This window comes from Sturnira hondurensis, unplaced genomic scaffold (assembly GCF_014824575.4).
Source record: "Sturnira hondurensis isolate 20B ecotype Veracruz unplaced genomic scaffold, ASM1482457v3 Scaffold0008480, whole genome shotgun sequence".
NCBI classification, from domain to species: Eukaryota; Metazoa; Chordata; class Mammalia; order Chiroptera; family Phyllostomidae; genus Sturnira; species Sturnira hondurensis.
The window spans coordinates 1,301,839-1,329,572 of record NW_028081111.1 but is presented as its reverse complement, the minus strand read 5'-3'; the positions used below and the strand labels follow the sequence as shown (position 1 = coordinate 1,329,572).

General features: G+C 42.5%; 1 protein-coding gene across 2 annotated transcripts in view; it reads left to right on the top strand.

Annotated features, from left to right (window-relative positions):
- UXS1 (UDP-glucuronate decarboxylase 1) overlaps positions 1–27,734 on the top strand; it is a 125,746-nt gene that overhangs the window by 11,076 nt on the left and 86,936 nt on the right. The window contains exons 2-4 of one of the 2 annotated variants that reach the window (XM_037054990.1): positions 16,814–16,841; positions 17,852–17,900; positions 20,033–20,076. In XM_037054990.1, the coding sequence (XP_036910885.1) occupies positions 16,814–16,841; positions 17,852–17,900; positions 20,033–20,076 (121 nt within the window). Of the gene's footprint in view, positions 1–16,813; positions 16,842–17,836; positions 17,901–20,032; positions 20,077–27,734 lie in introns of both variants that reach the window. The other variant, XM_037054987.1, reaches the window with a different exon arrangement.

Genomic DNA, 27,734 nt, shown 5'->3' with positions numbered 1-27,734 from the left:
AGTAACCTGCAATGGGGGGACTGTTGTCAGGCAGGAAGGGCAGTAGAAGTGTGTGCTTCTCAGAGGATTGGCCAAGGTCTTTTTTATCTCCCCTTCATTTAGAAGAGCAAGGACTAAATATCAAATTAATTCATCAGTTTCTTTTTTGTTGAAAGATTTTATTCATTTATTTTTAGACAGAGGGGAAGGGGGGGAGAAAGAAAGAGAAACATCAGTGTGTGGCTGCCTCTTGTGCGCCCCCTACTGGGGACCTGACCCGCAACCCAGGCATGTGCCCTGACTGGAAATCGAACTGGTGACCTTCTGGTTCTCAGGCTGACACTCAATCCACTGAGCCACACCAGCCAGGGCAGTTTTTTTTTAACTTCTTGATTTAGCTTTTTATTGCTGTAGCCAAAGTAAATAAGTGGAGTAAAGCAACAACAGAAAATATTAGAATGCCTTCATATAGTCTTTTTTAGAATGAGTCTAAATTTCCTAGAAAGTGAAAAACATTTTATATTTTTAATCCTCACCCAAGGATGTGTTCATTGGTTTTAGAGAGGGAGAGAGAGAGAAAAACTGATTGCTTTGCTCCTGTATGCTCCCAGATTGGGAATCGAACCTGCAACCTAGGTATAGCCTTGACTGGAAATCAAACCCACAACCTTTTAAGAGCGTGGGATGACACTACAATCAACTGAACCACCCAGCCAGGGCGAAAAATTTTTTTAGTGTGGTGAGATTTGGGGATTTTATTCTTAGTATATTTGGACATTTTTATTATATTTTCAGAAAACAAAACATGCAGGTTCTAAATTGGGATTCAGTTGACATGTCAGATGACTCTGATGTGGCTAATGGGGAGACAGTGTGGTGCACCCAGGTGAGCTTGTCTGTCTTGAAGATTCCACAGCCTCAGTACCCCAGATTGAGTGGTTGGAAGGCTCATGCTTCAGGCCCAGCAGTGGCATCCTGTCTAGGCCAGGGTGTTGAGTCTGCAGGGCCCTGTTTTTCCAGGTTGGAGTGTTTTGCACCTGTACCTGCTCCAACACCTGCACATGTCATAGGCACCTGCATACCTGCCTGACTCACAGGCCAGGTCCTACCCTGCTGCTCTCCCTGCAACACCCCTCCCATAGCTGACTACCCAGGCTCCCCCAGAGGCCTCCCAAGGCACCAGTCCCTCCCATTCCCAACCCCCTTACCCTTGCCCACTCACAGTCACCTTTCCCCTTCTCACACTCTCACCTGTTCCTTCTCATACCCCATCTTACCTGTAAACCACACCCCTCTTCCCCTTCTTCCCCCTCCTTCCCACTCCTTCGCACTCACTTCCTTTCCCTTACCTTCTCTTGCTCCCACACCCTCTTTGCAGGAACACCACACCCTCCATTTGATTCCTCTCTTGCTCCCCCACCTGCTCCTATACCTCCCACTCCGATCTCCTCCCCTTTCCCCCTCTTTCCCTCTCCTCCCCTTCTTATGCACACACATCCCACACTCTACCCCCCTTCCCCCTCACTTGTTTCCTCGCTTCCCTCTCTTGTGCATACCCTTTCTGCACTTGCCGTCTCACTCTCATCCTCCACATGCCCTGTGTCCTTGCACTGTCCTGGACTCTGCCATCCTTGATAAAAGCTGTGAATAGAAGGTTGGCATTTTCCAGACCTGACATGTGCAACAGTCAGCCATTGCACATGGTTCTGTCTCTGTGGATGGCCAGGCCACCAGTGCACCCACTGCCCTGGTCACTTATGTGGCATGCCGTGGATGGGTCTCTTGGCCCTAGGTGAGCATACTTTCCATGCCAGTGGGCACTGCAGTTTGGAGATGGCCTTTCTGGATCCCTCCTGTACCACGTTTCCCGCTCGACCTCTTTAAACATGAAATGAAAAGGTGGACTTAAAACATTGTTAAGATTTCTAAGGTTCCCAGTTAAAAATGATAAAATAATTAGAAATAGGAAAAAAATGTGTTCAGTATGAAGAAACTAGAGAGTGAAGTGCAAAGAAGATAAAATCACAATCCTCATAATTGTAGCACATTTAAATGCCTTCCCATACAGAAATAGTGACATCTCTTCATTTAGTGAGAACTTTTCCTTTTGACTGTCAGTCACATTTTATAATTTCTTCCAGATAGGTTTTGTACATTTTTTTGTGAAGTTTATTTCTATGAAGTTTCTTATTTAGCATTCTAAATAAAGATCCAATAGCAAATATATCATGAACAGAATGCTTTTCAACAGCATGCTGCAAAATTAGCCCCAAAGTTGTATTCTGTTTCTAAAACGTTTTTCCTTTGCCTTTTGTATGAATCCTTACATGTGCACATTTTTTCTCATGTTGTTTTTAATCATGATGTTCTACTTTCCAAAGAAAGGTAATATAACTTTACCTTTTATGTCCTATCTTCACATTCTGAGTTTGGTTACACAATGGCTTGCTTCTCTCTCTGTTTAGAAGTTGTGGTGAATAAACTGATAAACAAAACAGGAACAGAGGCGTGGATACAGGGGACTGATTCACAGGTGTCAAAGGCAGGGTGACTGATGGGGATTGGATGAAAGAAGGTGAAGGGATTAGCCAAAGAAGGCATATGAGTACCACAGACGCAGATAACACTATGGGGACTACTGGAGGGAAGGGGGTGGGCAGAGATGGGTGGAGGCAGGCAAAGGGGGGAAATTGGGGGATCTGTAATAATGTCAACAGTAAATTAATTAAAAAACAAAAAAGAATGGAAGTTGTGGTGAGGAGCCTGGATTTACTTTTTCTTCTTAGCTAGGGTTATTTTTTTGTTTTTAAACTTTTTTTCCTGGCTTGCTTTGCCTTAGGCATTCTAAAAATAGGTTCACCTGCCATTGTCGAACTGAGCCCGTGGTATTCATTGAAAAGGGAGTGTTTGCAGCGGAGCTGTGGCTGTCCGCAGCTCCCAGCAAGTTCATTGACTGGGCAGCAGCAAATGTTCGGGTGGCCTGCTCTGTGTTGGGGCTGGAAGCACACTGCCTCTGCCTCCTGCTCCCACCGGTTGTCAGGGTCCTTGTGTCTGTGCACAGGGAGGTCCGAGCTGCGGTGGTTAAGTCCCTGGTTTCATCACCCCTCTGGACAGCAGCCTTCCTGGGTGCTGGGAAGGTCTGGGAATGCATTTGGTTCCTCTTTTTCTTTCATGATTCTGTTCTTCATTTGAAAACTAGAAGATGCATTCATTTATTTGACAGAGTATCACCATATTTTCTTAGATCAAGTCTCTATGTATTTAAGTGAAAAAATACAAAAGAACTTATATAGCAACTTTTTCTACTGTATCAGACTGGCATCTCTTGATATTTGTGAAATTACAGGGGAAGAGGCGGGGAAGGGAGAAAGGGGAGTGCTCCTGTTGTCATTTGTATTTGTCTCTAGTACGATAACCTGAAGACTAAAAGTGCATGTTTGTGTGCTGGATCTCAAGAGTTCGCTGGCATTTTTCTCTCTCTTTGGCTCCAAATTTGATCCTGTTGTTCCGTGTTTCAGATTAAGAGTCTTTTAAAAATGTACTTATTAATACTGTGCATTAGAGTTTGAGAACATCTTTGAGTGGAACCTGTTTACAAATTTACTGGTGTCCTGCAGGGAGGAGATAGGCATGATTTTCTCAGGGGAAGATTTGAGGACAGAATGTCTCTTAATTCCAGCTGCAAGACAGTCTCAGAGTCATTATTTCCATAAGGTAGATCACACGGGTAGCTTGCTTTCCGTAGGATTGTTACCTCTGAGTATGTACCGAGTTGAGTGGAAGAACTTGGAAACCAATGTATTTGGTGGTTAAGGGTAGTTTTTAGTTTGAATAATAAGGTGCAAGGGGTATTGATATTTTATGTCTTTTGGAGGCTTAGTTGTAATTCATAATTTCAACATCCAAGCAGTATGGAAGCATTTGGAAGCTCCCTCTCCTGTCTCTTCCCCCTTCTTGCTTACCCTGTTTGCCTTCCCATGCGTTGCTGGTGGCTGCTAGTCTGTAGGTATGGGTCATCTAGGTACTGTAGTTTCCTTCGCGTAATGGGTTTAGAAAGTATTATATATTTTGGCTCTTTTAAAATATAAGTGGTTTTATACCATTGATTGTTCTGTGATTTGCTTTTTTACTTCATATATGGAGACAGTCTTTGAATGCAGAGATCTACCTCATGTGTCTAACTGGCTGCACGGGACTCGGTGCTAGATGGTTTCCATTCCATGTCCAGTGAGAGGAAGGCTCTGCCTGGCTGAGGGCCTCCAGTGGGAGAGCATTTTTCCTTCGGACTGTTGTTCTTACAGCTTTCTGGAGTAAGAGTGAAACTCCGTAAGGATATAGCTCAGTATTTAGAATTTTAAAGCTTTACCTTTTAAATTTTAAAGATTATCTTGGGTTCCCAAGGTCAGTTGTGGGGAAGTTTTATTACGATTTTCATTTTGTGGCCATTTTTATCTTGCAGAGTAGATAGAGGTAAAGTGGGACAGGGATCCTGCTCTTGGTGTGGAGAGACAGAAGCAGGTGGAGACAGAAGCAGGTGCAGGCTGTGCAGTGATACTGAGGGTCAGACAGGGCATCTGAGGGAGAGCAAGGCCCATGCAGGTGACCGAACGGAGCTAGCTGACTGCGAGAGGTAAGGAGGGGAAGGACCTCTGTGCAAAGGGGAGGGCCAGGGCCAGGGTTTGAAGGTGGAGCATGGGAGATGTACTCAGACATCAGGTAAGGTTCAGTGTTGGGAGGCAGGGAAGACCATGGGGGTAGTGAGTCATGGGAGATGAGGCTGAAGGAGCAGCAGGAAGTGTCCCTGGGGCGTCCTGTGTAGGAGCGTGGGTGGGGGAGCACTGGGATTTTCCTGCATATGGAGTGGTCACTCCCCCTGGGCTTGGTGCCTGGTGCCTGGGAGAGCTGAGGGAGGGAGCACTAGATACCCTTAGGAGGAGAGAAAATTGGCTACCATGATGGTGCCAGGGTTTTGCTGTGTGGAGCACATGGAACATGGAATCCCTGCTCCTAAACGTGCCCAGTTCATCTCATAGGGACCCAGCACTGAGCATATCTCAGCACTGCCATCCATGCTTTCCATTAGAGACGGGACCCTCCATGATCAGCTGGTGTTTATTTCACAATCAGGAAGCACAAATAGAATCTAAGAAGCCCCAAGGCATTCAGTGGGTTGGAAAGGCTGGAGAGGGACGGGTGTGCTCAGAACTGTGCTGCCTGGTTACTGCAGGTGACAGAGGAGTAGAAGCAGGTGGGGTGGTGTTGTGGTAGGGGAGAGGGTACCCTATGGGACTAATATCTATATCTATATCTATATCTATATCTATATCTATATATCTCTCTATATATATCTTCCAGAACTTATGTATGTGTGAGTAAGCAAGCCATAAAATGTTTTAAAATACCAAACACAGTAGTTAGAAATTAGCAAATTTCCTTAAAAAGAAGAAAACCCTGGATCAAAGAGAAATTCAAAGATGAAGTTTCAAATTACATATGTATACACAGACTGTTTAACCTCATCCTTTTACATTTTCTGCCTTTGTTTTATAATGAATATAGTACAGTGGTTCATGCACATATATGTGGGGTACATACACAAGATTTTTTGATAACTTGAGTGGGCCATCAAAATAGTTTAGAGAACTTGGAACTCTTGTTCAAGAAAATGACTAGGACAGCAGCTTCTAGGACAAATCATCAGTGGGGAGTGAGTAATGCCACGTGGAGATGGCAGAAATGGGAGGACAGTGGTGGAGGTGGTTGGGTCATATAGTGGCCAGAGCGTGGACGAGGGGCTGGCCTGGGGACGGAGGACAGGTGCTGAAGGGACACATTGAAGGAAGAATCAAAATGGTCTGCCAGCCTCCAGGGAAGGAAGGGGAGGGCAGCACAGAGAGAAAGGGGAAGTCTACAGTGGTGCCTTACTAGAGGGAGTGTGCAGAGAGGGCTTATTTTGACATTGTTTTAATAAAACATGGCATGTTTTAGGAGGATTGGGGAATGGGAGAACAAAGGTGGGCTGTGTTTGCAGAGCATCTCACTGAGGTGGTAGGTGAATCTGCCTCACCTGTAGCACCTTTGCAAACCCAATGGCTGGGCCCCACCCCTGAGATTTTGCAGGAGCCCTGGTGGGCCTGAGAATCTGCATATGCTGCAGGTTCCCAGGTGCTGTGGCCACCACTGCTCCAGGGCATGCTTTGTGTGGCTGTGGTCAGAACAACCGTCTGTCCTGTCTACCTACTGGGGTCCCTGAGGAAGGGAGGTTTCTCTTACCCAGGCTTTGAAAACAGAGTGTGGGTATTTTTGAGATGATAGCTGAGTGAATAGTTGAGGATTCTTCTGGGCTTTTCCAACTCACTGGTTTTGGGGCTTTGGTAGGTCCAGTGCTCTGCGGGCTGTGGTGCTGACCTCGCTGGACTGCACAGAGCAAAATGGGCATCCTCATGGACCGCAAAACTGTACGTCAGATTTTCTTCCTGCAAGTTGTTAAAATTAAAATAATACGAAAGTACAGAAAGGTTACAGCTCATGTCTTTCAGACTTTCTTCTGTGAATAAGTACACATGTGTGTGTGTTTTAAACATGCACAGTTTTAAAAAGAAAAGATTGATTATATGACATGTATTCTTTTAAGGTTCCTTCTCACTTAATGTTGACATTTTTACATGTAAAGACTTTTTTAAAAGGACTAGTTGTCATCTACAAATTCCACAGTTCCTTGCATTTTTAACCACCTTTTAAAGAGAACATCTTGGGACAGAAAATTTTCCCATGGGAATGTTGGTATGATTTTATTAGGTAAGCCTGTGGGACCGTGTGAGTCACTTCAAAGTTTTGTAGTTGAAGTGTGAGGCCTGCTAGGGGATGGCAGAGCAGGGAGTTGAAAGGACTGCTCTGTTTGCTTCTGGGGCTCATTCATGGGGTCTGGCTTTGGGGAGGGCCCGGAGCAGGGCTGGGATTGTGGGAAGGTGTAAGAAGCTCGTGCCATATTATTGGAGCCTGCTCAGGCACCCCAGGCTCCTGTTTCTCTGGGACGCTTCTCATCGTGCATCACCCTCAGGACAAGCACAGACCTGCCTGGCTCGGCTTCTCAGGTTAGGGGGCAGGCAGGGATCTCCTTCAGTGCCAGCTACTCTTTGGTGGATCATACTGCCTGCCCTTTAGCTCCTCATTCTTGTAATGGGGATTGGAGACCAGAGCTCCCTCCTTCTGTCATTGTCCCTTTCCTATTTGAATATATTGAAACAATAATACCTTCTAATTTGACCTTTTTGATCCACTTAAACAGCTAATAGTGCTTTTCTTATTATTAGAATAATACTTTTCTTGCTATTAAAATAGTGCATATTCTTACCTGCTTTGAAAACCTTTTCAGTTGTACTTCGTAAAAGTTTATCCAGGGGAGTCAAATACTTGCTCTGTTACAGTTCTAGGATTGTCAGTGTTCATTGGAGGTAAGCAAGGGTGCATCTTTCCTAGGGGTGCTGAATGTTTTGTCCAGGTGGAGGCAGGTGGCCTTGGGTGGTTGGGGTGGTAGGATTTCCCCAAGAACTTGACCCATCCTTTTTACTCAGATGGCATAGCTGTGCCTTTGATGGGAGGAGGGTGCACATGCACTTTGTAGGGAACACATCAGGTGGGGAGGAATCTAGCCCTGTATCCTGAGTTGATTTGAGGGATTGCCACCAGAACATCTGACCATCAGTGCATTAAAGGGGTAAGGATGTACCTGACAGTGTTTTGGTTTTGGTTGTCTTGGTGCTTAACCAACTACTTCAAAACTTGGTAATATAAAACAGCAAGCGTTTTATAATGCTTATGGGTTCTTTGGTCAGGAATTTGAAGTGAGGGTGGCTGCTCTCTGTTTTGTGATGTTTAGGACTTCAGTTGGGAAGTCTCAAGACAGATGGGCCTGGAGGATTCACTCTAGGTGGCTTCTTCATGGCAAGTCTGGCGCCTGAGGATGGGCTGGGCTAGGACTGGCTACTGGAGTGCTTGCAGGTCACCTATCCAGCCCCGAGGTGGTCAGACTTCCACAGCAGCCCAGGGTTCCAAGAGCCAGTGTCCTGGCGACAAGGAGGTAGAGGCACCTGCTGTTTTTGATCAGCTCCAAAGGTCACAGAGTGTCACTTCTGCTCTCTCCTATGGTGACAGTCACAAGTCCTCCAGATTCAGGGAGGGTACAGAGACCCCATCTCTTCATGGGAGGTATGTTGAAGAGTTTTCAGACAGGTTCAAAAAGGCATGTAGGGTCTGCCTTTTGTGTAAAAACACAGCAACACTGTACAGTTTGCTGTGAGCATTTGGCAGACAAACTAGTCATAGCTTAAATGAAGCGTTTTGTTTTATTTAACACACTCAGACAATCTGGAGAGGAACAATAAACAGTCACAGCAGAATGAGTGTAGCAACGTCACACTTTAGTGTTACTGGACCTTTTAAGGGGCCCTGTGTTTGTTCAGGGTTTCTATTTTGAACACTTTTCTAAGTGAAAGTGTTCTTGACCTGAGTGAGTGGAAGGTGGGATTTGCTGTTTACTGTCCTGAAATGGGGAGCATCTTCAGTATTTGACATTGGCTTTTGGTTGCTGCCCCCTCCCCAAGGGTTTCATGAGGTTGATGTTGCTTAGTTTGAGTTTGAACACATGTCACACACTGGGAGTCTGAGGGGAGGGGATTAGTTTACGGGACAAACTTGAGAAAAAAAAAAAGAAGGTGCTTTTTTTCTTTGGAGATGGTGATGACTTTGGAGCCCTAGTGAGGTCACACAGGCCTTGAAATTAGGCCACACATTTGCAAATGTTGGCCTGGGTGACTCTCAGCAAGTCACATGATATTCCTCTTGGCTACCGTTTTTGACTGTGAAGTGGAGATAATAACATGGCCTTGTGATTAGGAACAGTGAGGGTGAGAGGACCACGTGGAAAGACTGGCATCCCTGCACTTCCTGGACCTGTGCCTTGGCCTGGGCATGAGATTCCCCCAGGGCTATGGCCTCTGCTCAAGTGGATGCGGTCGTCAGCGTCCTGTGTTAGTGAACCTTCACCATGTCAGCCTCAGTGGTCCCCTCCGTGCACCTCTGGCTAGTGCTGGCTTTCCCAGGCCTCGGTTTCTACTGGCCTGTTAGACATCTTTCACCTCATCACTATAGGATGCCTGGAACCCAGGGCATGCTTTCCCCAGTCCATTATTTCTTCCTCAGCCATGCTCCATCTCTGGTGTTCTTATTTCCTGACATTATCCATGTCACCACCCCACCCTCTCATCTCATCCTGATACACCACCCATCTCCAGGACCTGCCAGTTCTGTACTCTGCATTCTTGATGTCAGCCCAGCTTTTCCCTTGCCCATTTGCCCCTTCTTCCTGTTGTGTTGAAATACAGGTTGCCGCTTATCACACTTGGAACGCTTGCTGGTGTCCATTAACTAGGTGTCTTAGAATTCTACTAAAGGCAAAACAGTGTTATTCATATTTGACTTATTAACAGAATCCCCTGGGAAGATGGTAAGAAAACCTTCTTCACCCAACTCGACCCTGCGGGTTCCTGGTCCTGTCTCTCCTCTCTGTCCCTTCCCCAGGGCCTCTCTCCTGGCCTTGCCCTCCCCCACTCTTTCCTTCCAAGAGCATTTTCTTCAGAGCCCAGTAGATGTCCCTGCCCATCCTCACAGTTTGGACCTGCCTCCTCCTCTCTGCTCCCCAGGACTAGGTTTACTCCCCTGGTGTGTATCATGTATAGGTGGCTGGTGGCTGCATTCCCATCAAGAACAAGGGGATTGCACCCAGTCATTCTGGTATCTCTTTGAGCAGGGAAATACTGACCCTGGCCAAATCCAGCCCACCCTTGAGCTAAAATAATTGTGAAAATCATTGTGACAATTTTTGAATAGTTGAAGAAAAGCCAACCCCTCCCCCCATTTCATAACATGAAATTCGAATTTCAGTGTCCTTGAGTAAGTTGTGGGAGCACAGCCATGTGTTTCCGAATTATCTGGGCATGCTCCACAGTTAAGGGGCTACTTCAGGCATCACACGGCCTGCGAAGCATGAAATATTTACGATCTGTTCTTTTGTAGGAAATGCCCGCTGACTCTCTGCCCTAGAGCAGCAATTCCCAGTCATTTGGGAGAGTCTTTCCTTTTCTTTTCTTTTCTTTTCTTTTCTTTTCTTTTCTTTTCTTTTCTTTTCTTTTCTCTTCTCTTCTCTTCTCTTCTCTTCTCTTCTTTTCTCTTCTTTCATCAAATATTTAATGAGTACATATTACATGCATGTATATCAGTGCCATAGATAATGGCATTGAACAAAACAAAATCTTTGCCTTTGGAGCCCACATTTTGTTGGAGGGGATCAGACAACAAGTACAGACTCACAGATGAATTGATATATAGATATGTTAGCTGGCGATAAGTGCTGTGAAGTAAAAGAAAGTAGATTAAGTGTGGGTAGGGAGGCAGAGAAGGTGATGGACCACGGTGGGTTTATTGTGATGGATTGGTCAAAAGAGCTCTCTGGTTGGGTAACTTTTGCACTGAAACCTGAATGGACTGAGAGAAAGGAGCAGTTAGGAGGCACTTGGTAGAAGGGCAGAGGCCCTGAAGCAGAGACAGGCTTGGCAAATTGGAGAAATTACATGGTACCAGAGTGTCTTGAGCCTAGACTGGAAGAACAGAGGTGGTAACAGGTCAGGGTGTGGCCATTGTTGGTTGGAGTCGCTCAAGAAACCAGACAGATGCAGTGAGCTAAGGAGCAGGGTTTATTAGCGGGGAATAGGAGGAAAAGTGGAGGCAGCCAAGGGAGGTTAAGACTTGCTCAGTTGTTCTTAGGGCACAGTTTTTAAGCACAAAAACCCACGAAGGATAACTAACTGTTTGGGTTGTCAGAGTCTGATTGGCTAGAGCTGGTTGCTGGGTGCTGTTTCTGCTGACCATTGTTCTTGATACATCTAGTCAGGATCAGGTTAAAGCTGCATCTTTTTATTGCGGATAGGCCGACTCCAGACCCCATTCTCAGCTAGGCATCTGTTTGTCCTGGTTAGGGTCAGCAGGCAGTTTCCTAAGGCAGGCGTCTTCCCAGGCTATGGTTTCCCTCAGTACAGTTTTCCCACCTGGTGATTTTCCATTCCTCCTAGGCCTACCTAGGTCTGTCAGCTGTAACTGGTCACCAGATTCTTCTGGGTCGGAGTCACCTGGGACACTGAAAAAATACGGATGCCTTGGCCCCTGATCTGAGATTCTGAGTGAGGAGGTCTGAAGACCACATATGGCCTCTCAGGCTCTGGGAGGCCTGGGTTTTATCATTTGAGACTGGGGAGTGCAGACCCCCACTGCTCCACCCTGAACCCATTCTTGTCATTTTAGCTCCTGAGGGCCTTTCAAAGCTACAGGGCATTGTGTATTGGGAGCCCTTGCTGTAAGACATCACAGGTAGCTTGGCTCCAAGCAGTGACTCAGTAAATAAATGTTTCTATTTTTAAAAAGAGACCTGCACTTACGTTAGTGACTGCCCTCTGTTCCTGCTGTGGGACTGTGTCATTTCTCTCTCTGGCCCGTCGTCCTGAAGGACTGAGTCTCTGTGATTGGGGCAAGTTCCTGAGTGTCCTGCTGGTGGCCAGTGTTCCACCTTTTCCTGCATGTGGGCTCAAGCTGTTTCTTCCCTGTAGGTCCAGGTGAACCCCTGTTGTTTCTTGTCACCGGGGCCTCTCCTCCGTTGGGACCACTCTTTGCTGGCCCACTGCTCTTGGGGTCCTCCCTGTACATCACGTGCACATCACTTACCTGATGCATGAAGTTCTGTGCACAGGATCACACCCCTCTGTGCATCTGTAGGCAGCCTCTGTGCATCCGACTTTATTGGCTGGCTGGCTGGTGGTTGAGTGACAAAGGATTTTAGGAAACTTTGAAAAAAGACAAGTCTCAAGTCCTCCATGGTTTGTGTGGTCAAGCTCTAACATCTTTATACCAAGGCGGTGAGCCCCTGGCATGCTTGCCTGCAGGCATGCCTTATGGACTGTGGTAGTAAATGTGCGCTCATATAGAGAGGCAGGGGAGTGGTTTCCCTAATTCACACTTCTTCCTGTGCTTAGGGTAAAAGTGCGTGTGCTTTCCAGGTGACAGTGGAGATCAGAATGCCCAGTAGAAACGTGCTGAAGCATATTGTAGTCACTTCACTTGTACATATGAGAAATAAAAATGGTTTGTCTGACCTAGTGCTGTAATAACAGTACTTAAAATAGGGCAGTAGGAGTATACTTTCTTTGTTCCCTGTGTTCTAGGAGAACTCAATCTCCATTCTAAAACTAATATGCCTCCTAAAATCCCAAGCTGTTATGGGCTACAAACTGGTGGGTCTTCATCTGTTTGAAGTCATGGTAGTCTTTGGAGGATTTTTGAAGGTTATGGACTAGGGCTTTGCCTGGACTTTCAAGGATCCTCTCCTCGCCCGCCCAGCCCTCCACTGTTGAAACTCATCTGTGAATCCACTGAGACCCATGGACTTCAGTCTGAGAGGAATTGTGTTCTAAAATGATTTGTCTCAAATAGTAGCTGATTAATATTTAAGAAACTAAGACTAACACAGACAAAAGTATTGAGTTAGCCCTTTAATTTTTTCTTTGTTGGAAAAGGACACTCATTTTTTTTTAAATTTATTTAACTTTTGTTCAAGTACAGTTTTCTTTCTTGTATTCCCAGCCCTGCACCCCCCCAGTGCTCCCCACCCCCTCCCATCTCCGCCCCCCGTCTTAGTTATTGTCCATGTGTCTTTCATACTTATTCATGTGAGTCCACCCCCTTTTACTCTGTGCTTCTCTCCCCTCTACCCTCTGGACCCTGTCAGCACGTTCTGTATTTCACTGTCTTTGGTTATATTTTGCTTGCTTGTTTGTTTTGTTGTTTACATTCCTGTTAAAGGTGATATCATATGGTATTTGTCTTTCACTGCCTGGCTTATTTCGCTCAGCATAATGCTTTCCAGCTCCATCCATGATGTTGCAAAGGGTAGGAGCTCCTTCTTCCTTTCTGCAGCATAGAATTCCATTGTGTAAATGTACCATAGTTTTTTGATCCAGTCATCGACCGATGGGCATTTAGGTTGCTTCCAACTCTTGGCTATTGTAAATTGTGCTGCTATGAACATCGGGGTGCATAGGTTCTTTTGGATTGGTGCTTCAGGGTTCTTAGGATATACTCCTAGCAGTGGAATTGCTGGGTCAAAAGGCACGTCCATTTTTAGTTTTCTTAGAAAATTCCATACTGCTTTCCATAGTGGTTGTACCAGTCTGCAATCCCACCAACAGTGGACTAGGGTCCCCTTTTCCCCACAACCTCTCCAGCACTTGTTGTTTGTTTCTTTGTTTATGATAGCCATTCTGACTGGTGTTAAGTGGTATCTCATTGTGGTTTTAATTTGCATCTCTCTGATAGCTAGAGATATTGAGCATCTTTTCATGTGTCTCTGGATCCTCTGTAAGGACACTCATTTTTAATCATACCTTTAAAACAAGTCATTTTCTTGCCCTGCACGAACATTTCTATGTAATAGATTTTCTTGATCTAGGTTTCCCAGCATAGCATGAAGTCTACATACAAACATAATGAGGAATGTAGAACCACTGAGCCTCAGTTTGCATACAGTATATATTTTTAAAGTTTATATTAAAGTTAGAATAGAATAATTCAAATTATCTTGAAAGCTATGTAATCGGATTTGGTTTTAAGCCCTTTGTTGATAATGCTGATCTTTTTTCTTATACTTTTCTTAATATTTAGTGCTTGTATTATACATAATAGATTAAATTTAGTTCAATTTAGTTCCAATATTTATCGAGTGCATCTATTAGCAATTCATTTTGAGACACTGTGAGGTGCATTGCACAATTTTAAAAGCAACATTAATTTTAGATAATGTTTAACCTGCGACATTCCAGGCTAATTTACACAAAACAGGATGTTGGCTCCTACTTGTAGGAAATCATTTGTGTCTCTGCTTTGAAACGAGTGTGCGGTAGTGAGTGTCTTTTCCTGCCTTGTCTGTACTGGGTGCTGAGTCCTTTTACTCACCAAAGCAATGCAGGGAGAGCTTTTGGGAGTTTAAAAGGAAGCCAAAGCACTTGACCTAAAAACATTTTGAAGATTAATTGGTAACAACACTTCTGAAGATGAAAAGTACTAAGCAATGGTTAAAAGGAAGAAAGTGAAAACATTTCTTGACCTCTATTCACCCGATTTTGGTGCCTGGCCCTCATGTGCTTGATGTTGCAAATACGAATAAGGAAACACCTGATCTTGCAGCAAGACCACCATCTATAAACTGCCAATTAAAAAAGAAGCGGCAACATAGAGGGGCTCCAGTGTCCCCTGGAACAGTGACACTCAGGTGACATGTGAGGGCATTTCTGGCCTAGGCAGGAGATCACCTGCAGACAGAGCTAAAGGGTTGGGGGTGGTGAGTGGTTTAGGGAAGGTGGAGAGTCGAGAGGGGGGCTTCCTAGGAGGGGCTGCTGTGGAGGGTTTTGCTTGATGGTGAGGACAAAGGGCTCAGGAAGCTTTGGGGTTAACTGGAAAGAGCAGGTTGCTGGGAGGAGGATACATTTCCGAGCTCCAGGGGCCAACTGAAGAGGGCTGAGCCGCAGAAATAGAATTGGGTGTTGTCTTCTTACAGCCCTTGTTATCTGTTTATAAAGGCTGGTGCAGCAGTGGCTCTGGGCTTCATTCCTGGGGCTTGTCCCAGGGCCCCATTCCACTTACCAAGGGAGAGATGCTTCAGCAGGGCCAGCGGGAGTTGAGGACTTGGGAGACCCTGGTATCTTTACTTCTAGGAAGGAAAAGGTGTCCAGGAGCCGAGGCAGACTTCAATTCCTAAAGTGGTCTAAGTGATGGTAGAAGCATTGAGAAATGTCTCCAAAATAGACAATTTGAATGGACTCAAGTAAAGATTAAAAAGGAAAAACTGAATAACTAAAAATGACAGACTAATTTGAAAAGGTTGTCAGAAGGCACTCACCACCCAGAAGGCACCTTATGGAATGGCGAATTCCTCTTGTGCACCATCCCATAACGTGGAAAGAGAGGGCCTGCTTCCTCATGTAGTTTGATGAGCCAGAATAAGACAATATGTTTATTTGAGATATACACAGTAAAGAAAATCCCCATGGGGTTTGGCCACTCCTGGCTGGTCACCGATCTTGGGGCTTTGTTTTGGTGGTGACATCACCTGCTTGTGAGTCAAGGATTGACAGACCTGTTCACAAGCTGTCTAGGAAGAGACTGAGAACAGGATTTTAGCAAGGGTTTAAAAATCCCTCTCCTTTAAAAAAAGCAACGTAAGGTAAGCACATAAATCGAGGGTCAAAAAAGCAAGTACTCATATCACCATATAAACTCTGTCTTTTGTCACTTTCACATGGTCTAGTTCTGTGTATTTTTTAGTAGCAGAGTCATACTGCATATATTTTTCCCCTCTGGAACTCTTATAGCTACATGCTCATGTTACAACATAGTTTCATAGTCTGATATTTAACGGCTTTCTGATTTCATTGAATGGTCATATCATAATTTAGATAGCAGCTTCCCAATTGTCAGATTTTGGTTTATCCCACTGTCTTTTTTCTTTAATTATAAATGACGTCATGATTTGCAAAGGCAGCTTTCCTGTGGTTATTTATATGGCCTGAGGATAATACTCAAAAGAAAATTACATGGTCCACACATGTAAACAGTCACTGCTTTTTTGATGAATAATAAATATAATACTGATTTATTTTAATTTTTCCCATTTCTTGCTACTTGACACTTTTATGTGGTCATTAATATCTTTTCTGTCATAGTTTCCTACTTTATTTGAAGAAGGATATGATTTTATGGAATTGACATATGGGGGTTTCTTGCTGGACAGGGGGTGTGATTTTGGACACAGTTCTATTCAGTAAACATTAATTCAAGCCCTACTATGTACTGGAGGGTAGCAATGAGAAGATGCTTAGGAGTGGCTCTAACCCCAAGGCTTTCCCAAGTTCACAAAATTGCCAGCTCTGCAATGGGAGGGTGTTTGTTATTTACTTTTTCTTTCCCCAGCACCTAGAAGCACTTAAGGGTACCTGGCCATTTGGGGAAGTTCAGCATTTGGGGAGTTACCTCAAAGGGCCGAGTGGGTACAAACCTTAGGACCACTCATTCATGGTGAAGGTTTCTGTATAATGTAATCTCCTGTTCAGTAACTTGAAGTGTTTGCTCATGGTCCAGTATTATGTTTCCAAAGTCATCCATGGTAAAATTTTGCTGTTGCAGCCCAGTGATTTATGCACACGTACTGAATACCATCTGTAGACGTGATGACCTGCAATCTAGGAGGCAGACCAGCAGACAAGACGCTGCAGTGTAAGGGATAGGTGCTGAGAAGGGATGGATGGGCTTCTGGGGAAGTTCAGCCACAACATCAGGCCATTTTTTTAACTTCTCTGGATTTTGGTTTCGTCAACTTTAAAGTGTTAAGTGACTGGACTGAACCCTCGGATCTCTTTCAGGCACACAGGTCTTGGATCCTTGTGACTGGCTCTTTCTCAAACAATGGTTGGGGACATACTGTTAATCAAAACACATGCAAAGTTGAATGCCACACCTCAAAAGAGATATTCCAAAATTAGAGGGATTTATAGGGTCATTTTCACCTATTTTTTTAGTAAGACGTAATATTTTAGAAGTGTGCGTTTCATTTTCTTCGTGAGCTATAATTTAGTTTTCTTAGTGAATTTTAAAACATTGGTTAAAAATTAAAGTTGTATTCATTGAAATCCTTGAATATCATGAACTTAAATACTGACTTTTTCTTCTTTCCTTACAGCTGTTTGGGGCAACTTCATTAATATGAGGTAATTATTTTTAATAATTGGATATTGTAGTTGGGTTTTATAGACACATTTCAGTTGTTACATATACACCATTGATGTCATGGTTTAATTAAATTCAGTTTTAAAAATGAAACTGAATATTTTGCTGTTCACACATCTGGGCTGTGTCCTGTCTTCTCTGGGTATTTCCGAGGAACACAGCTGGTCCCTGGCCCCACGTGGGTTCAGAGATCACCTGTCTGTCTGGAGGAAATCTCTGGCCTGACTCTGCATTATTTGTGTTGCCTAGTAGGGCAGGAGGGACAGTTAAAAAAGTGAAATCCTTGTGTTAATGTTCATTTAAAAAGTCAAAAAGTTTTAATTTAAAGAAAAATTTGCTCCGCTCTGTTTTTCTTGACAGTATTGTGCAACTAAAAGAATAGCAATCACAATTGTGGTGATTGGATTGAACTTGGAAGTTTCAAGCTGCTGCACGGGGCTGTAAGGGAAAAGGGTTGCGGTTGCCCCCACCAGGCTTTTCAATTTGGGCTGCTTTTTCAAGGCAGGGCCTCCTGGAGCTGATTCCTGCCACCGGGGCCTGTGTGTGTCTCCTGACAAAGGCTTCTGTGTGTGGCTAGGTGGAGTGTTCGGATCCCATTTAAAGGAGCTCTGTTTTTTACTTGGAAAAACTCCATTTATATTAAATCCCCAGGAAAGCCTGGCAGTCAGACTTGTACTCCTGTAGACACACCTCCTGCTTTGAAATCCCATATTGGGTATAACGGGAAAGTGAGATTATTTTAATTTAATAGAAACAACGCTAAGGCAGTTTGGAGCGTATGAGATGGATTTAGGAGATTTCCTCTTCCTGGCAGTCTTTATTTTCCTCTAGTGCACCCCTGTCTGGAAGAAATTGGCACACAGGACTGATGTTTGGGAGGCGAGGGAGGTCTGTAGCCTTTGGTGTGTGTTGTGGAAATTTGTTAAGAAATAACTCTGAGGGTCATAAAGCCTTTCAGTTGATCTCAGTTTTTTAGCTTTCTGCTCAACAGGTCTATTCAGGAGAACGGTGAAATGAAGATTGAAAGGAAGATTGAAGAGGTTAGTCTCTTCCATAGTTTGCTTCTGTTTTTTTCTATATATTATATTTATCTACTTCAGTTCCTTTGCTTGTGCTGGCATCTTTATTTTAGCAGCTTGATGCTGATCTATGATTTTGAGGCCATCTCTCAAACAACAGTCCCTCATTTAATAGGAGACTTACTATGTGTTATGTGTACATGCATCTTTGTGTCAGCCTTTGTCTGTTTAATAAAGGTATGCTCTGTTAAAACAAATTCTACCTTTATGGCAAAATGAGTTTAAACTTCTTTGTGTCTTTTTGGGTGAGCCTTCCTGTAACAGAACAGGGCCAAGGGGTGCATGATATACTATTACCGAAAGTACCCTCACTAGGTTCGCACTGTCTGCTGTCAGAGGAAAGATGTCTCTCAATGCCAGAGATTTATGAAAAGGAAAGGAAATGTTTGTTTAAAGCTATATGGATTTAAAGTAGTGACCTAATGTCTTCATTAAAATGTTAAAGTCTTGTAAGATACCCACAGATACACACAGTCCTTTCTTCTCTCTCTGCCCTTATCTGGGGCACCGTATCTCAGGAAAAGTTGTAGTCCGGATTCAGGTTCCCAGCACCATTAGCTGTGTCACCATCAGGATCTCCAATTAATCCAAAGCCATGTGGTACCTTCTTATGGCCCACCAACAAAAGTCCTTGCACCCTTTGTCTTCCAAGCAAAGTCTCTCCTGCTTCCTAAGCCACATGGCAAGAGGGAGCACCCTAAAGCCATGTGGTCCTCACTCTTGCCAAAGCTTCATGGTGATTTCTCTCAATGGCTGCCAGGTCCAGGTTTAAATCCCCGAAGCAGTCTTCCTCTGCAGCCCCATTTCCGACTCCTCGTACAATCGGCTATATTTGCCAACACTCCCATATCCTTCCAGCTTTACTGGGCTGCCATAGTGAGTCTGGGCAGGTGTGGCCCCGTGGTGTGGAGCCAGTCACACAGGCTCTGTAACCAGGGGAAGTTGCTTCCCAGTTACATCTTGGGTGGAAGTCACTCCCTTCTCCCTGGCTCAAAGCATGGCCACAGCTATTTAACATATCTGTGCAACCAGGTAAAGATTATAGATATGTTAAATGGCCATGCCAGAGGTTAGCTGCAAAGCTGTTGCTGTACAAAACAGCCCTGCATATTTCTGCTCCATGTGTCCCTTCCCCCAACTCACACCTGTTGGGGGGAAGGGGTGAGGACATCCTTTATATCTTTCTAGTATTTCCTATACACCTTGAGTTATGGACTCCATTCCAAATCTCTATTTTGGGCCCCCCCTCTTGGCTGCACCCTTTATCATTCCCAGAATTCCTTAGAGAAAGGGATGTGATTACCTGTACCAGGGTTGGAGGCAAGCACCAGCATCCTGTCACCTGAGCAGATGAAAGGAAAAAGGCCCAACTCAGATGCTAGGACTGAGAACATAAAGAGTGTCTGTAGGCACCGATGGGGAAATCATAGCTATGTCCCTGGAAGCTAGCTCCTCTGGTTGATAAGAGACCTTCTATTTTAAAATAACTACTTAGGTTTTAGTCAAAGAAGTGTAGATATGGATGTACTGTTGTAACATGCCTGGGAGGGGATGGAGAGTTCCTCATTTTGAATTGAAGCCAGCTGCTGGGTTCCTGGGAAAGCCCTTGGGTGTTTGCCCTTGTTGTTCTGTCCACTCTCCCAGTATTAACACATGGAAGGGGACTGACTCAGCCTGTCATTTCTGTGCTGGAGCTGATCCTCTGGAGATGATAGGCAGAAACAAGATGTTAAGTCTTTGTGGGCAGCAAGTAGGGAATTATGATTTCTGAAAAGACACTGGTGGTGTTGAGCGGCCTATTTTTATGAGCCTAAACCAAATTTAATATTATTCATAGTAAGGTAGGAAAGTAAAAAGATTAATTTTTTCAGAGACTTATGCATGTATGGAGTAACAGTTCTAATGTCCAATTTATCATTTCAAATCTAGAATTGTGATGAAATAGTATAACTTAATTTCAAACTGGATTTGAGTTGCAGGAGAATTAAAGTTGGTTTTGCCTTATGTCATGCCTGTCTGGAACATCAGAGTGGGGAAATGTGGTGGAGGGCTGTGTTTTTGCTTTAAAACTGATATTGATTATTTTGTTTTAGATTATTGAACCACTTAGAGAGAAAATAAGAGATTTGGAAAAAAGGTATGTATATGTTGTTTTGTTTTGTATAAATGCTTATATCTTAGTTATTGACCTTAGAAGGTTGATGTCTTATGCAAGTTCATCCTGGTGGAGTAATTGGTTCTGTGAAAGGTGTAAGGCACTGTCAGGACAAGAACTTTCCCATGACAAGGTAAGTTTTTATTATAAAATTAGGGTGCAGTGGTTTTTAAATGTTTTTCTTTTGCCATTAAGAACTATTTCTTTTTGAAATAATTTTTTATTTTTCAATTACAGCTAACATACATTATTGTCTTAGTTTCAGATGTACATCCCAGTGATTAGACATTATATAATTCACTAAGTGGTTCTCCCGAAAAATCTCACACCCATCTGAAACCATACATAGTTATTAGACTATTATTGACTGTATTCCCTGTGCTGACCTTTCCTTTCCCATGACTGACGATTCTGTGACAACCAATTTGTACTTCCTACTCCTGACACCTTTGTCACCCATCTCTCTCCCCAATCCTCATTCCCACCTGACAACCATCAAAATGTTCTCTTACTTAGATTTGTGTTCTGCTTGTTTGTTTATTTTTTGATTCAGTCATTGGTAGATATGTATTTATTGCTATTGTCCATATTTTTTATCTTTTTCCTTCTTAAAGAAGACTCTTCAACATTTCATATAATATGGGTTTGGTGGTGATGAACTCCATTAGCTTTTTGTTGTCTGGGAAGCTCTTTATCTGTACTTCAATTCTAAATGACAGCTTTGCTGGGTAGACTAATCTTGGCTGTGGGTCCTTGCATTTCACACTTTAAATATTTCTTGCCAGTCCCTTCTGGCCTGAAGTGTTTCTGTTGCACAGTTGACTGGAAGTCTTATTGGAGCTCCCTTGTAGGTAACTAACTGCTTTTCTCTTGTTGCTTTTAAGATTGTCTCTTTGTCTTTAACCTTTGGCATTTTAATTAGAATGTGTCTTGTTGTGGGCATCTTTGGGTTCATCTTGTTTGGGACTTTTCTGTGCTTCCTGGACATGTATGCCTATTTCCTTCACCAGGTTAGAGAAGTTTTCTGTCATTATTTTTTCAAATAGGTTTTCTGTTTCTTGCTTCTCTCTTCTTTCATCACCTCCGTGGTGTGAATGCTGGTACTCTTCAAGTTGTCCCAAAGTCTTTTTACACTGTCCTCGTTATTTTAGATTCTTTTTTCTTTTTGCTGTTATGATTGGTTGTTTTTTGGTTTCCTTATATTCCAAATCACTTTTTGATTCCTGGCTTCATCTTCTCTACAATTGATTCCCTATAAATTATTCCTCATTTCAGTTACGGTAGCCTTCATTTCTAACTGCTTTTTAAAAAATGGATTCCATGTCCTTTTTTCTGTTGTTGAAGTTCTCTTTATGTTTATTTACTCTTCCTGTAAGTTTGTTGAGCATCCTTATCACCAGTGTTTTGAACTCTGTATTAGGAGATTGCTTGTCTCCATTTTATTTAGTTATTTTTCTGGAGGTTTGTTCTGTTCTTTCATTTGGGGCATGGTTTTTTGTCTCTCTATTTTGGCAGCCTCCGTGTGTTTGTTTCTATGTATTAGGTAGAGCTGCTATGTCTCCCAGGCTTGGTAGAGTGTCCTTATGTAGTAGGTGTCCTGTAGGGTCCAGTGGTACAGATTCCTGTTAACTTCACCAAGCTGGGTACTGCAGGTGTGCTGCCACCGCCTGCGTCCCACCCCCATGTGGACTGTGTGCATTATTCTCTTGTAGTTGAGCCTAGATTGCTATTGGCTTGTCAGTGGGAAGGATTTAACTCCAGGCTGATCTGCTGCAAGGACTGGCTGGGACCACTGTGAAGGATCAACTGTGCAAGGACCCACTCCACAGAGCAGGACTTACTTCAGCAGGGCTGTGGTGCTTGCTGAGTCTGTCTCTTGAGTGTGTCACTTGTGGAGATAGTTGGGTGGTGCTACTCTGTGGTCTATAGCTGTCCGCTGGGTTTGCTGGCTTGGGGGCCTCCCAAGAGGTGCAGAACAAGATCAGCCACTGATTGTGTTCTGCCTAGGGCCTCCTGGCATGTGTTACAAAGCAATTTTCAGATGGTTGCTACTTGTGCTGAGCTTGGAGGTTCCCAGGTAAGGCCAACCTGTGAACCAAGGCTGGCTGCTGTTAGTGCCAGGCCTGGGGTCACTTAATGAGAGGTACACTGAGGCCAGAGGCTGCTCTTAGAGAGATTTGAAAATCTGAAGCATGATGCAAGACAAGCCATTTGTATAGAAAAGCCACTGGAAACATCTTGGGTGGGCCCGAAAGTGGACTGAGGCAGGGCCTCAGGGAATCACCAGTGTGGGCGTATAGTGTTAGATTGATGGAGTTTCAGATATGGTTGCCGCTTGCCGACTCTGTGGGGAAGGACTCCAAAAAGAAACAGTGGCCTCTGCCAGCATTTGTCAGTGGTAGAAAGCTGCTCCCCAGCTCTCGCCCTTATCCTTATGTTCCACAGTTGACTTTCTCCCCTTGTGTCCTTTGTGCCTTTCAAGCTGCTGCCCCAGCGCTGGCGCTTTCAAGGAGAGTCAGAGTAGCTCTGTGCCAGTGTTGATGTGTCTTCTTCTTTATGTCCCTGGTTGTAGGACTTCGGCCGAATTTCAGGTGGTTCTGAATGATGGTTGTTCTTTAGTTTAGTTATCAAAAACTATTTCTGATGAAAGTAATGGATTCTCTCCAGAGGGGAGAATGACTTATTTATTTACTTATGTTTATTTTTCCAGGGGTCTTCATAAAGCCGGACCAAAGATCCTGTGTTAAAAGTTCTTCCTCTAAAATCCTCTCTCAGTTTTATTTCTGTAAACTGTGATGATCTGAGCGAATGTCTGTGTAAATGTTTTTGTTTTTTCCATTTGAGTAGAATACCCAAGTGGTCAGAACATTAAAAGAAGAGAGGATCTGGGTCTGTTGAAATCTTTCTTTTCTGAACTCCGTGCATTTCTAAATTCCTGGAATTTCTAAGCCTTACCTGTACTTTTTTGCAAAGTGGTCAGATGGTTTCTAACATATAGTGATTAGTCTAAGAGAACGATTTCCAAGATAAAAAAAACAATTTGGAGTTATAAAGTCTAATACCAAATGTGAGTCCTATAAGAAATGATGGTCTTGTGATCTGTCAGGTTGATTATGCTTTTATGACCAAAATGTATCAGGAAATTTCCAGAATTGAGTCTAGGTAAATCAGGTGGGAGGGAAGAATGTGTAACATTGTGGAAACTTTTTTTAAAAAAGATTTTATTTATTTATCTTTAGAGAGGAAGGGAAAGAGAGAAGGAGAGAAATACCAATGTATGGTTGGCCTGTCATGAGTCCCCTAATGGGAACTGGCCTGCAACCCAGGCATGTGCCCTGACTGGGAATTGAACCGCGATTGTATGGTTCACAGGCCTGCGCTCAGTCCACTGAGCTACACCAGCCAGGGTGGAAACTTTTATTTAAATCAGATTGCAAAGAAAATTTCTCCTCACCCTTTGTCTTGGTAGTTCTGTTTCAACTTCCCCTGTCTCTTAAACAATTGAGCTTCAGGTGTTAGAACTTATTTATTTATTTTTTCTGTATTTGGAAAACTTTGGGTGTCTAGAATCAGAGTTGGATCTTTAGAAGTTTACAAAAGAAAAATGATAACATTCATTAAAGTTTATGTAATTTTTTCTTTTCTTGGAGTGAGGGTGGATGGTGTGTATTGGCATTGCACAAACCTTTTATCACGTTCAGAATACAAGGGGAGAAATGGAGAGCAATTTTTTCTTTGATTTTGGTGTTTTTGTTAAATGATTAAAGAGGAATGAGGATGGATACACTTCATCAATCAAAATGTGTTTATTCACTTTCTTTTCCTTAATTGGTAGTTTATGTGTAGTCAGGAAAACTATTAATTTCAACTCTTACTGGAGTAAAAGTTCTTAGTATTTTTAACAGATTCAGTTAGTAACAAAAGATTGTTGTTTGTGCTTTAAATCATTCTTTCCATGATTTGGTGCTGAAATGGTAGTGCTTGTAAAATTCTTGATTAGAGCTAGAATCTCTGCCTTTGATATGATTGGCATAATTTGAGGTTTTTTAAATTGGAGCTTTAAAAAGTAGAACTAATCCATCACAGACTTTATGTTGGTTAAAAAAAAATTGTCCACCAGCAGTCATTTTCTATTGAGAATAATATTTATCTGTGAAAAGTGAATCAATTAGATAACTTCCCTGTAAAATGGCTTAAACGCAAGGTCTCTTGAAATGTGAGAATTATAAAATTCCCTTTGATACTTTCCTGATGTTCTTTGTAAAACTGAGGTAAAATTGGCATATAACATTGTTAGTTTCAGATGTACAACTCAGTCACATTATTTATTTACACTACAAAGTGAGCCTCGTTAACGTCCACGGCTGTATGCAGTGGACGCCCTGCACCCGTTATGCCCACCACCCGATCTCCTTTGCCTGACCAACATCCATCTGTTCTCCATACATTTTATACCGTTTGTTCATTTGTTTTGTTTTTTTGGATTACACATGTAAGTGAAATCACACAGTATGTACCTTTCTCTGTCTGACTTATTTTACTTAGTGTAATTCTCTCAAGGTCCAGTCATGTTGTTGAAGAAGGCAAGGTTTCATTCTTTTCTATGGCTGAGTCGTATTGCATTGTGTATATTGCATGTACCACAACTTCTTTTTATATTTATTCATTCATGGACATTTAGGTTGTTTTCATATCTTGGCTATTGTAAGTAATGATGCAGTGAACATAGGAGTGCATGTATATTTTTTCAAATCAGTGTTTTCCATAGTGGTTGGTCCATTTTATTTTTCCACCAGCAATGCATAAGGATTCCCTTTTTCACATCCTCCTCAACACTTACTTCTTGTCTTTTTGAGAACAGCCATTCTGACAGGCATGAGGTGATATCTCATTGTGGTTTTGATTTTCACTTCCCTGATGACTAGTGACATTAAGCATATTTTCATGTACCTGTTGGCCATCTGTATGTCTTTGGAAAAATGTCTATTAGGAGTCTCTGTACATTTTTAATCGGTCTTTTTGTTAAAGAGTTGTATCCATTGGTTACATATTTTAGATTTAACCCCTTGTCAGATATATGATTTGTATATATCTTCTATATAGTTGGTAACTTTTTCATTTTGTTGATGATTTTCTTTGCTGTGCAGAAGCTTTTTAGTTTGATGAAATTTTATATATTTATTTTTGCTTTTATTGTCATTGCCTTTGGAGTCAGATCCAAGAAATCATCGCCAAGACTAATGTCAGGGAGATTACCACCTATGTGTTCTTCTAGAAGTTTCAAGGTTTCTGTGTGTGGTGTTAGATAGTGGTCCAGTTTCTTTTTTTTTTTCTGGCGTGTTGCCATTTAGTTTTCCCAACACAGTTTATTCAAGAGACTTTCCTTTCCCCATGATATATTTCTTTCTCCTTTGTCTTAAATTCATTGACCATATATATATTCATGGTTTTATTCCTTGCTCTCCATCCTTTTCCATTTATCTGCGAATTTGTTTTTATGCCAATAGCATACTATTTTGATTACCTTTGTAATATAGTTTGATATCAGAGATAATGTGCTTCTAGCTTGGTTCTTGTTTCTCAAGAATGCTTTGGCTACTTGGAATCTTGTGTGGTTCAATAAAAATTTAGGATTGTTTGTCTTACGTATTTCTGTGAAAAATGTCATTGAAATTTTGATAGAGATCACATTGAATTTAGATTGCTTTGGATAAGATGGATATTTTAATACCATTAATTCTTCCAATCCATGAGCATGGACTATCTTTCCATTTGCTTGTATCTGCAACTTCTTTCATTATAGTCTTACAGTTTTCAGTGTACATGTCTTCCAACACTTTGGTTAAATTTATTCATAGGCATTTTTTTTATTCCTTTGATGCGATTGTGACTGGGATTGTTTTCTTAATTTCTCTTTCTCATAGTTTGTTGTTAGTGTATAAAAAAGGTCAGATTTTTTCATATTGAATTTATACCCTGCAGCTTTACTAAATTTCTTTATTAGTTCTAACAGCTTTTTGGTAGTCTTTAGAGTTTTCTATTTATAAAATCATGTCATCTATAAATAGGGACAGTATTCTTTTTCTTTCACAATTTAGGTGCCTTTTATTTCTTTTTCCTGTCTAATTGCTCTATCTAGGATGTCTAATACTATATTGAATAAAACTAGTGACAGTGGGCATCCTTTTCCTGTTCCTTGTCTTAGAGGAAAAGTTTTCAGCTTTTCACCATTGACTATTGTGTTAGCTGTGTGTTTGCCATATAGTATGGCCTTTATTACACTAAAGTAAGTTTCATCTATGCCCACTTGATCAAGAGTTTTTTTTTTTGTAAGTGGATGTTAAATTTTGTCAAATGCTTTATCTGCATTTCTTGATAAGATCATATGATTTTATCTATTATTTTGTTTTTTTAAATATATTTTATTGATTATACCATTACAGTTCTATTCCACCCTTCATTCCCCTCCACCCTGCACACCCCCTCCCCCACCATTCCCCCCTTTAGTTTATGACCACGTGTCTCAAGTTCTTTAGATTCTATATTTCCCCTACTATTCTTGCCCTCCCCCTATCTATTTTTTACCTACTGTCTATGCTATTTTCTGTACCTTTCCCCCCTTCTCCTCCTCCCACTACCCTGTTGCTAACCCTCCCTGTGTTCTTCATTTCTATGGTTCCGCTCCTGATCTAGCTGTCCTCTTGGTTTGCTTTTGTTTTAGGTGTGGTTGTTGATAACTGTGAGTTTGCTGTCCTTTCACTGTTCATATTTTTTGTCTTGTTTTTCTTAGATAAGTCCTTTTAACATTTCATATAATAAGGGCTTGGTGATGATGAACTCCTTGAACTTGACCTTATCTGAGAAGCACTTTATCTGTCCTTCCATTCTAAATGAAAGCTTTGCTGGATAAAGCAATCTTGGCTGTAGGTCATTGGATTTCATGACTTGGAATACTTCTTTCCAGCCCCTTCTTGCCTGTAAGGTCTCTTTTGAGAAATCAGTTTATAGTCTGATGGGCACTCCTTTGTAGGTGACTGTCCCCTTATCTCTTGCTGCTTCTAGGATTCTGTCCTTCATTTTAATCTTGGGTAATGTAATTATGATGTGCCTTGGTGTGTTGCTTCTTGGGTCCAACTTCTTTGGGACTCTCTGAGCTTCCTGGATTTCCTGGAAGTCCATTTCCTTTGCCAGACTGGGGAAGTTCTCCTTTATTATTTGTTCAAATACGTTTTCCACTCGTGGCTGTTTCTTTTCCCCTTCTGGTACCCCTATAATTCAGATGCTGGAATGTTTAAAGATGTCCTGGAGGTTCCTAAGCCTCTCCTCATTTTTTTGAATTCTCATTTCTTCATTCTTTTCTGGTTGAATGTTTCGTTCTTCCTTCTGGTCCTCTCCATTGGTTTGAGTCCCAGTTTCCTTTCCATCACTATTGGTTTCCTGTGCATTTCCCTTCATTTCAATTAGTTTGGCCTTCATATGTTCCTCTAATTTGTGACCATAATCAGCTAGTTCTGTGAGCATCCTGATCACCAGTGTTTTGAACTGTGCATTTGATAGGTTGGCTATTTCTTGGTTGCTTTGAGTTCTTCTTGAGCCGTATTTTGGATTGTTCGTGCCTGTAACGTATGAGGAGTGGAGCC